The 12,271-nt window shown below is 40.4% G+C and overlaps 1 protein-coding gene across 50 annotated transcripts in view; it reads right to left on the bottom strand.

Moving 5' to 3' along the window:
* The window catches only part of dock3 (dedicator of cytokinesis 3), a 397,524-nt gene that overhangs the window by 131,017 nt on the left and 254,236 nt on the right, over positions 1-12,271 (bottom strand). For all 50 annotated transcript variants that reach the window (XR_012397895.1, XR_012397898.1, XM_009296480.5 and 47 more), the window contains exon 9: positions 9,420-9,571. Coding sequence is in view for 48 of the 50 variants with exons in the window: in XM_009296480.5 (XP_009294755.3) it covers positions 9,420-9,571 (152 nt within the window). In the remaining 2 variants the exon portion in view is untranslated. The remainder of the gene's footprint in view (positions 1-9,419; positions 9,572-12,271) is intronic.

Here is a 12,271-nt window from a genome sequence, read left to right as displayed (position 1 = left end):
AATATGGATCACACTTTGATGAAATATGAATACAACGCAGACTAAGGATATCTAAACCAACCAAAAATAGGATGTAATGGCACAAAGTGCAAACATAAGAATGACACAACGCTCAATTACACCTGATGTTATACTTGGATCTAAATGTATTCCTTTCTTTATTAGTCTAGACCAGCGGCACCAAAACTCATTCCTGGAGGGACGGTGTCCTGCATAGTTTAGCTTTAACATCCTTCAACACACCAGTCTGAAAGTTTCTAGTATACCTAGAAAGAGCTTATTTAGCTGGTCTATGTGTACCTAATTGAAGTTGGAGGTAAACTCTGCAGGACACCAGCCTTCCAGGACTGAGTCTGTGCACCCCTGGTCTAGTCCAAACAATCCAAAAAACCAAACTACAAAAACCCAACCCCCCAAAGAAACAGATGTGTTCAGTATCTTTCTGGTTTCAGACCTGAGCAGGACTGATCTGGTTTTGTAGGAATCTGTGTCCCGCTGAGGGTCAGACAGCTTTTGAGAGGGAGGCAGAGGCACCGCTACAGCCTGACAGACGCACGAGGAGTGGGACGACAGAGAAAGAGAGAGAGACACGGATCTGTGGGCGCCGGGTGAATAATCATTTGGCCAGCCTTCATCGGCTACTGATGCCATTTATATAACATGATGCATTTTGGTGTATTTTGCAGGACTTGAAATCACGATGTAGCTCTTGGGACATAGAATCTGCAATAATATTAATCATTCCGTTAATTACAGGGATGAGCTGGCATAAATTAAGATGTCAAGTCAAATCCCTTTAAAAGAAGCACTTCTTCAGGTAAAACGAGAGAGAGAGAGAGAGAGAGAGAGAGAGTGTGAGTGAGAGAGAGAAGATTAAACTAGAAACTGCCAAGCTATCTTTTTACTCAGCATATTCACAGTTTTAAATGTCTTTAATGTGACAAAAGGTTTCCTATGGGTGCTCTGGTTTTCCTCACAGTCCAAAGACATGCGCTATAGGGGAATTGATGAACTAAATTGGCTGTAGTGTATTAGTGTATGGGTGAATGAGTGTGTATGGGTGTTTCCCAGTGCTGGGTTGCAGCTGAAAGGCAATCCACTGTGTAAAACATAAGTTGGATAAGTTGGCGGTTCATTATCCTGTGGCAACCCCTGATTAATAAAGGGACTAAGCCGAAGGAAAATGATTGAATGAAGAAAGTTATATCTTTATCTGTATATTTATGTATGTGTATATATGTGGCCTGCATGGTGGCGCAGTGGTTAGCACTGAGGCCTCACAGCAAGAAGGTCACTGGTTTGAGCCCCGGCCGTGTCAATTGGTGTTTCTGTGTGGAGTTTGCATATTCTCCTCGTGTTGGAATGGGTTTCCCTTTGATGCTTCTGTTTCCTCCACAAGTCCAAAGTGTATGTCCTAAGTATGTCCTGGTCCTCCAGGTTGGGGGTTGAGCATTGGGCTAATGACCCACCTCATAAAAACTAGATGTTACAAAACACCAATTTGGTGTTGCTAAATTTCAGCTTTAATATAAACGGCACTTGGAGTAAGTATTAGTAGCCCCCCTGAATTACTAGACCCCCTGTTTTTATTCCCCTAAATTCTGTTTTATGAAGAGAAGATTTTGAACACATTTCTAAACATAAGAGTTTTAACTGATTTATTTTATCTTTGCCATGATAACAGTAAATAATATTTGACTAGATATTTTTCAAGACACTTATATACAGCTAAATGTGACATGTAAAGCCTTAACTAGGTTAATTACATAGTTATATACACTAGATGTCGCATAGGGACCCTGAGCATGCGTCAATAGCGCCGCCACATTGGTACAGTGCTCCCAGGACAAATGTCATTCAACTGCACTAGTCAAGACAGTGTTATTACGTGAAGATGCTAGACTTTAGCACTGTGTACAGGTGTAGTAACGAGCAAACAAAGAAAACAAAGCACAAAGGCAGAACATTTCATAGTTAAGATTAAGTTTTTACGTTTTTGTATGTTCTGAACTTTTGTGCTAAACAGATAACGTCATTGATGATAACAGTCACTTACTGCATTCACCATAAGGCAAAGTAGCTCCATATCGCACTAAATGCTCGACTTATGCTAGTTTTGTTGAATAAAATCAGCAAACAATGCAAAAGAAATATGACAACGCGATGCTGCGCTGCCAGAAACTGGTATTATTGTCTGTTAGTGAAAGAGTCGTTTGGGGGATTCATTCACAAATGAATCGCTCCCTCCGTCAGTATGAGAAGTAAAAGCAGGAGAGGAGGTGTGGTTCAGGACACGGATTAGATCCAATTTAACAGGGAGGGTGGATAGTACATTTCCATACACACAAACACAAGCTTTTTGTCAGAAATGCCTGTGCGGTCACTGATCCATCAATGTAGAAAAGTGATGTAAAATTATAATTTTCGTAATTAAAAAAAAATTTGAATACTAACATCCAGGAAAACTCCCGATCATAGATATATGTGTATATGTGTATATCTCCGGCTTTGGATGGCCACAGTCCTCCACTGTACCTTGGTCCCACATTCATTTCAATGGAGCAATACCCTGTACCAAAATGGCGGCTCTATTGACGCATTCCTTCCAAAAGACAACAACAGGGTAGGCAACATCTAATGTATATATCTATGGGTTAATTATGTTAAATAGCCAGGTTAGGGTAATTAGGCAAGTTATTGTATAACGATGGTTTGTTCTGTAGACTATCGGAAAATAAAATGCTTAAAGTGGCTAATAATTTTGTCCTTAAAATAGTGTTTAAAAAATGTAAAACTGCTTTTATTCTAGCTGAAATAAAACAAATAAGACTTTCTCCATAAGAAAAAATATTATCAGACATACTGTGAAAATTATCTTGCTCTGTTAAACATCAACTGTATATATGTAATATGTAATGCATTAAGTATAGGATTAAAGGAAACCAAAAGTCTAAAAGCGACGCATGTTTAACCACAAAAAAGCACTGCGATGATCTGTGGGTTTTGTTAGCAATGTATGCCTTCCATTATAAAGAGCTGCAGAGGGGAAAAAGATAAAACGCAAAGCTTAACTCACACAGAAAACGCCGTCTAGACTCGGCCAAGAGCACTTAGAGGGAATGTGAAATGAGAACACAGAGAATAAAAAAAAAACATGCGAGGTAGAGAAATCGCTCTGTTTCATGGTGAGAATCATCAGCATGGGGTCTCTCATGAGAAAACCTCCCTCAGGACAAACACGAGCAGCCATCACGCGCTAGCAGCAGATCAAGACTGAAAATCACAAGAGCTCACAAACACAGCCATAGCTGCCAAAAACATGCTCTGGTGATTCTAAAGTGAAACTACCCAAAATCAGCAAGGGTGCACTAGTTAGTGAAGTCTGTAGACAAAGTTCGATGTCGGTATGTAGCTGGAGTGTTTCTGAATTGTTTTGTCAGGTTGCTAGCATGTTCATAACATGAATTAGTGAACGCTAGCTAGCATGCTTTTGAATATTGTTTCAACGTTTCTGATATGTTTTAGCATGTTTCTTCCATGATTTAGGGGTGGCACAGTGGGTAGCATGATCGCCTTACAGCAAGAAGGTTACTGGTTCGAGCCTTGGCTGGGTCATTTGACATTTATGTTGGCGTGGGTTTCCTCTGGGTGCTCCGGTTTACCCCAAATCAACTTATCAACCAAACGAAATGTGGCATCGTTACATCAGAATAACGTTGTCCTTAGACGCTGACTAGACACTGTTTTTTGGTCAGCTGATATATTAACGTCTGATGATGTTCTGTGCCTGCTGGGTAATATCACATATGCACTAGCATGATTTAGCACGCTGTTAGCATATTTCTATTGTGACTTAACACTGCTAGTGTATAGTATGTTGTTTAACATGATACAGCATCATGCTACAATGTTTTAAGTAACTAGCATATTTCACTGTAGCGTCACATAAGCAGCATGTTTCTAACAAGATTTAGCACACTGCTAGCATTTTTAGCAGACAGCACACTGTTAGCATATTTCTATTGTGACTTAACAATGCTAGTGTATAGTATGTTGTTTAACATGATGTAGCATCATGCTACAATGTTTTAAGTTACTAGCATATTTCACTGTAACGTCACATAAGTAGCATGTTTCTAACAAGATTTAGCACACTGCTAGCATTTTTAGCAGACAGCACACTGTTAGCATATTTCTATTGTGACTTAACACTGCTAGTGTATAGTATGTTGTTCAACATGATGTAGCATCATGCTACAATGTTTTAAGTAACTAGCATATTTCACAGTAATGTCACATAAGTAGCATGTTTCTAACAAGATTTAGCACACTGCTAGCATTTTTTAGCAGACAGCACGCTGTTAGCATATTTCTATTGTGACTTAACACTGCTAGTGTATAGTATGTTGTTGAACATGATGTAGCATCATGCTACAATGTTTTAAGTAACTAGCATATTTTACTGTAACGTCACATAAGTAGCATTTTTCTAACAAGATTTAGCACACTGCTAGCATTTTTTAGCAGACAGCACACTGTTAGCAAATTTCTATTGTGACTTAACACTGCTAGTGTATAGTATGTTGTTCAACATGATGTAGCATCATGCTACAATGTTTTAAGTAACTAGCATATTTTCACTGTAACGTCACATAAGTACTGTAGCATGTTTCTAACAAGATTTAGCGCACTGCTAGCATTTTTAGCAGACAGCACACTGTTAGCATATTTATATTGTGACTTAACACTGCTAGTGTATAGTATGTTGTTCAACATGATGTAGCATCATGCTACAATGTTTTAAGTAACTAGCATATTTCACAGTAACATCACATAAGTAGCATGTTTCTAACAAGATTTAGCACACTGCTAGCATTTTTTAGCAGACAGCACACTGTTAGCATATTTCTATTGTGACTTAACATTGCTAGTGTATAGTATGTTGTTCAACATGATGTAGCATCATGGTACAATGTTTTAAGTAACTAGCATATTTTCACTGTAACGTCACATAAGTACTGTAGCATGTTTCTAACAAGATTTAGCACACTGCTAGCTTTTTTAGCAGACAGCACACTGTTAGCATATTTCTATTGTGACTTAACACTGCTAGTGTATAGTATGTTGTTCAACATGATGTAGCATCATGCTACAATGTTTTAAGTAACTAGCATATTTCACTGTAATGTCACATAAGTAGCATGTTTCTAACAAGATTTAGCACACTGCTAGCATTTTTTAGCAGACAGCTATCACATTTCTAGCATGTTTAACACATAGTTTAACATTATTTTAAAGCATTATTTAACCCATTGCTTATAAACACATCGCTACCATATTTCTATTTTGATGTCATGTGCTAAAATGTAATATCAAATTAATAGAAGCTTTACACACTGCTAGCATGTTTTATCACGCTGCTTGAATGGCCAACAACTTGCTCCTAAACTAGCAACACACTGCTAAGCATGTTTTAATATATGCTAACATGATTCAACACACTGTCATGAGTTATGTTGCTAGCATGTTTTAGAATCACACGGCACACTGATGGCATGTTTTGGATGTTGCTAGATGTTTTAACATGGTAGAATGTTTCTAAAATAATGCCAGCATGTTTCTAGTGTTTTTACAGCAACTTACAACTAGAATGTGATTTAGCATAATTTAGCAAAGGCTACTGCTAGCATAGTTAGTACATCCCTAGCATGTACTATCATAGCCTTAAATGTTTTCATTCATTCATTTACTTTCCAGGTTAGTCGCTTTATTAATCAGGGGTCACCACAGCGGAATGAACCAACAACTATTCCAGCATATGTTTTACACAGCGGAAGCCCTTCCAGCAACAACTCAGCACTGGGAAACAACCATACACACTCATTCACACTCTCATTCACACACTCATTCACACACACACACACACACACACGCACGCACGCACGCACACACACACACACACACACACACACACACACACTACGGCTAACTTAGTTAATCAATTCCTCTATAGTGCATCTGTTTGAATTGTGGGGTAAACTGGAGCACCCGGAGGAAACCCACGCCAACACGGGAAGAACACGCAAACTCCACACTGAAACACCAACTGACCCAGCTTAGACTAAAACCAGTGAGCTTCTTGCTGTAAGGTAATCATGCTACCCACTGCGCCACTGCCCTGCTGAAAAGTCCAGCTTAAACCAGCCTAGGCTGGTTGGCTGGTTTTAGCTGGTCAACCAGCTAGTTTCCAGCTATTTCCAGCCTGGTTTTAGCTGGTCAGGCTGGAAAATGACCAGCCAAATATAGCTGGTTTTGGCTGGACTCCCAGCTTGGCTAGGCTGGTCAAGCTGGTTTAAGCTGGTCATCTCCCAGCCTGACCAGCTAAAACCAGGCTGAAAATGCCTGGAAACCAGCCTGGAAGTGGCCAAAACCCCTTCTAAAGCCAGCCTGGTCAACCAGCTAAAACCAGCCAACCAGCCTAGGCTGGTTTAAACTGAAATTTTTTGCAGGGTGTGTCGCCCCCTAAATGTTTTCAAACAGTTTGTACATTTCTAGCATGTTTAACATGTTACCAACACTGATTAACACTATTTAGAAGCCTCAAAGGGTTGTTAGCATGATTCTAACATGATTTAGCATAACTTTATCTCAGAATAATAAACATAATCTAAAATGCTTAGACAGAACTTGAGTGTTTTGGCTTCCTCAATGAAAAATAATAACATGGGGGCGGTATAAGGGGTCTGGCCATCCTAATTAGCGCTATGGTTGCTTTTCTTTTTGGCATTCAAAATGATGAAAGGCTAGCACATGAACTTACTGAGCCGCTGCTTCAAACAGAAACATTTAGTGATCGTCTCTTAGTGTCCTACAAACGCTTCTCTAATTTAATTAATGAGGTGTATGAATTACTTTTTAAACACTCCCTTTGGAGAAATCTGCCAGTGGCCTTACTTCTCTTAAGATTAGCATAACGAACTGCAGAGGGGAAACAAAACAAGCTTCCGTTGTGTAACGGGAGGAAGAGTCTCCTCGTCTTTGAGTCTCAGTTGAGTCTATTATGGTCACTGAAACTGGACTCCCTCAAGGGTGTTTCAAGCAAATCCTCTTCCTCTTTCTAACAAGTCATTTTTTTGGGAGGGGGGAGTCAAGCTCCGTCCAATTGTCTGAATAGCAATTGACTTGAGGTTTGTAAACAAAAGCAACACTCATAACACATGCCTGTGGCAACTTTTTCCACAAAATGCCTTCTGAATGTTTCATGACACTTTGTATATAAAGTGAAAAGATTTAGCATGTTGCTAACATATTCTCACATGATTTAGAACTGGGGTCACAGTCCTTTATGGCTGGTGTCCTTGCAGGGTTTAGCTCCATCTTGCCTTAACACACCTGCCTGGGTGTAGAGATCTGCACGGGACTAAATTTTGAAACCTGCTCCCGCCAGATTTAAGCCCGAACCTGACCTCTCCTGCTTATATTCAGCATTTGTTGTCCCGCTGCCCGCCCCGCCCCGTTTTCTACCTGCTGCACTCGTTCCCACTAACGAGTGATGCGAGAACAAAACCACCCAGCTACACAAAGTCCAGACTGCCTACAACAACCTGTCTGTATAAACACACATACACGCACACACGCACACACACACACACACACACACACACACACACGCACACAAAGATAAATAAGCACCAAGAAACTGACACACACATTGGCATCACGCTCTGTCTCTCACACACACACACACAGAGCACAAAGCTCTCTCTCTCATTCGCGCGCACACACACAGACACACATACACATAGACACACATACACACAAACACACACACACACAGAGCACAAATCGCTCTCTCTCTCATTCGCACACACACACACACAAACACACATACACACATAGACACACATACACACAAACACACACACAGACACACACACACAGAGCACAAAGCTCTCTCTCTCTCATTCGCGCGCACACACACAGACAAACATACATCTCATTTGCGCGCACACACACACACACACACACACACACACACACACACACACACACACAGAGCACAAAGCGCTCTCTCTCATTCGCGCACACACACACACACACACACACACACACACACACACACACATAGACACACATACACACAAACATACACACGCACAGCAACAAACAAGCTAAACGCAGCATCACGCTGTCTAATTCACACACATACATATGCGTGCTCGCTTGCTCGGGAGTCGGGAGCGATAGTGTTAGACCGCCCGCTCCCGTCCAAAATTAAAACAGTTACCGACCGATCCCGTGCTTTATTCGGAAATTTATTCCTGCGCCGCAAAAATCTGGTCCCGCGGCTCACGCTGTACGGAATGCAGACCTCTACCTGGGTGTTTTCAAGTATACCTAGAAAGAGCTTGATTAGCTTGTTCAGGTGTGTTTGATTAGGGTTAGAGCTAAAATCTGCAAGACACCGGCCCTCCAGGAACTACAACATCATTGCTAGCATGGGCGCTAGCATTAGTGCACTGTGTTATCTAATTACTAGAATGTTTATGCATGATTTATGCACTGCTAATATGCTTTATCACATCAGTCGTCTGATTTAACAGCATTTTGTTAGCATGTGAGACATTCACTAAATAGATTTACAGTTAGGGAAATAAAATCTGCTCAGGCTTGCAATGTCTTAATAGCATAGCTCAACCCTGCTGAAAAATCCAGCTTAAACCAGCCTAGGCTGGTTGGCTGGTTTAAGCTGGTTGACCAGCCTGGTTTTAGAGGGGTTTTGGCCATTTCCAGGCTGGTTTCCAGCCATTTCCAGCCTGGTCTTAGCTGGTCAGGCTGGAAAAATGACCAGCCAAATCCAGCTAAAACCAGCTTGACCAGCCTGGTTTAAGCTGGACATAGCTGGTTTTGGCTGGACTCCCAGCTTGGCTAGGCTGGTCAAGCTGGTTTTAGCTGGTCATCTCCCAGCCTGACCAGCTAAGACCAGGCTGGAAATGGCTGGAAACCAGCTTGGAAGTGGCCAAAACCCCTCTAAAACCAGCCTGGTCGACCAACTAAAACCAGCCAACCAGCCTAGGCTGGTTTAAGCTGGATTTTTCAGCAGGGAACCCAGAGATCTGTACATGCATACTTCATCAAGTTCTCTTGTCCTCATCTCATCCTTCAGCTGTTTCAGAGAAAGTTCTGTGTTTTCATTTTGAACAAGTAAAGAAGACATGTGGGCGGTATTTGCGCACGCTTTCATTTGCCAGACCTTGATGTTTTCAAAATGACGCCTCACTTTATTCCTGACGGGACCTCTTGTGCTGTTTTCCACTGTTCCTTTAGAATAATTACTCATAAAAGCGTCGCCATTGTAAGAAGAAAAGCTGGCTGTAAGCACTGAATGCATACACAGCCTTTCACATGACAATTCCTACCTGATTTGCTTGCCCTCTCTGAGGTCATACAGAGAGAAGAAGATGTCCGTGTCCTCGCCGATAGTGTTGTACGTGAAGCTCTTCAGGTTGACAAAGAGATGATGCGGCACAGGCATTCGACATGTTTCCCCATGTCTTTGTCTTCCGCCATCCTGAAAACACACAGTGAACATCAGCTTTACCTTGTGTCTTGGTTTGAGCGCTGTACCTGTGGTGTATTATATGTATTGTATAGTAGGTAGTGGTATTTTGTTACTTGCTATATTATGTTGCTTACATCCTTCCAGCATGCTTTTATTACTGACAAGTTTTAGCAAGCTTTACCATGTTGCTAGCATGATTTAGCATGTTGCTAGCATGTTTTAGCATCTTTAGCATGTTGCTATCATGATTTAGCATGTTGCTAGCATGTTTTAGCAAGCTTTAGCATGTTTGCTAGCATGTTTTATCCTGTATATATCACTTGTGTTTCTTATTCATAACATAATTGAAATACTACAGAATTACTAATTATACAGTTATTGCTACATCGCTGCTAAAAAAAATCCAGCTTAAACCAGCCTAGGCCTGGTTTTAGAGGGGTTTTGGCCATTTCCAGGCTGGTTTCCAGCCATTTCCAGCCTGGTATTAGCATGGTCAGGCTGGAAAATTACCAGCCAAATCCAGCTAAAACCAGCTTGACCAGCCTGGTTTAAGCTGGATATAGCTGGTTTTGGCTGGACTCCCAGCTTGGCTAGGCTGGTCAAGCTGGTTTTAGCTGGTCATCTCCCAGCCTGACCAGCTAAGACCAGGCTGGAAATGGCTGGAAACCAGCCTGGAAGTGGCCAAAACCTCTCTAAAACCAGCCTGGTCGACCAGCTAAAACCAGCCGACCACCCTAGGCTGGTTTAAGCTGGATTTTTCAGCAGGGATGTTATTCTATGGTTGTGCTTTATCAGTAGTAAACATGTAACGTTATGCTAAATTGCTCTATGTTGCATCCCTGCAGGAACAGGACGTCATATTGACGTACCCCAACGTCGAGGATGTTGGATTTTGTTTGGAAATGAAAATCTGGTAGACATCAGAACCTGTCACTGTCCAATCTAAAATCAACCAAATATCAACGTCTAATCATGTTACAGCTTGATGTTGTGTGGACGTTACCCACATGACATCTATCAGATGTTTTATTTTGGTCACTTTCCAACACAACCTAAAATCAACCAAACATCAAGGTAAATGTGTATGCCATTATTGGACGTCAACATAACATCCTAAGACGCTGACTACACATTGAATTTTGGTCACCTGACGTCACAACCTAAATCTAGCCTAATGTTAACATCTTATGATGTGTGCCTGCTGGGATTATAGCTCTGCTATATCACTATTATTATCATTAGTGTTGTCATAAGTAGTCAACAGATTTATATTACGTAACTAACATGTTTCTAGCAAAAACACAGCACAATGTCAACATGTTTTATCACATTGCTAATTAGATTTACCACACTATTTGGCATATTTCAGCATGAAAACTGACTGCTAATATGCTTTATCACATTTCTATCAATTAAAGTCCTGATTAAATGTTTTAACATATTTGTTAACAGGTTTCCAGCATGATTTAGCCCAGTAAACATGGTTTAGCATGTTGCTAATAAGGTGAGTGATATGACCATTATCTTTTTTGCTGTATGATGCATTTTATTTCAAGGCAGGGGCGTAGCACCAAATTCTGGGCCCTGTACCCTGTCAATGTCAGTGGGCCCCCTACACATTTTTTTTTTTTTTTAATTATTTGAATATAAACGTGCACAAATAGTGTTTGGTTCTTTCAAACAAAATAGGACTGGTTCTTTCATTCACCACCATTGAGTGCTGCTGCTGCTGGTGTGTCGGAACCACTGGTTGTTTCTGAAACTGGTTAATGTTGGCAACCTGACGTTAGCTGGCCTGGCCCATAATTTACTTACAGCAACAAGCAGCCTGGTTGACAAACTAAGCTAAAGATTTAACATTAGCATACATCAAGTATATCATTTCTTATAGTAGTATTACTTAATTGTTTAGTTTTTTAAAAGGCACATTAACTTCTTTCACATTTACACATGGATCGATAATTGCAATAATTTGACCATAAACAGCTGAAAAAATTTATTGGAAATAAAAATTCATTCTCTGTCACAAGGGGGCGCTTTAGGAGCGCTGAAATATTACGGTTTCCCTAGTAATGACTGTACACAAATCAGCATTATATGTGACCAAAATGGTCGCAATTTCGAGCCCTGCATTAGCAGCTGTCTGGAGTTGACTATGTTAACTTTAACTTGGGCTGGGGGGTGTTATCAATATATTTTTAAATATATAATGACATTGACATCAATTGGAGGGGCCAATTAATTCGAAGTAGGCTACAAAAAATTAATAATAATAAAAAATTGGTGGGATTTTAAAGGGCCCTCTCCCTAGACGGGGCCCTGGGTAGTCTGGTCCACTTTCCCCCCCACTACCACGGCCATGTTTCAAGGTAAGGATATAGTTCACAATACAGTGTTGTAAATAGTTTGTTATTTCAGAAAATCAACAAACCGGATTATAATAAGTCAACTTAAATACTTCTTAAGGACCTAAAATATAGTAGGCATACGCAATATTGGATTTTTGAAGATATTTTCTTTGTTTGAGCTGATGCTGATATCTTTTCTGTTCGTTTAATTATTTTTTCATTAAATCTACAGGTTAATTTACAGAGGCAGGTTTGACTCCCTATAAGTATTTTCACAATAAATAAAAATCAGACATGTCATTTTATGACAAAGTACAGAATGATCAATATATTAATTTAGTCTTGCCTTCAAAAGTTTTAC

The sequence above is a fragment of the Danio rerio genome, chromosome 22, assembly GCF_049306965.1.
Source record: "Danio rerio strain Tuebingen ecotype United States chromosome 22, GRCz12tu, whole genome shotgun sequence".
Lineage (NCBI taxonomy): Eukaryota > Metazoa > Chordata > Actinopteri > Cypriniformes > Danionidae > Danio > Danio rerio.
Note: the sequence above shows the minus strand (reverse complement) of the source record. Positions and strands in the feature narration are given on the sequence as shown.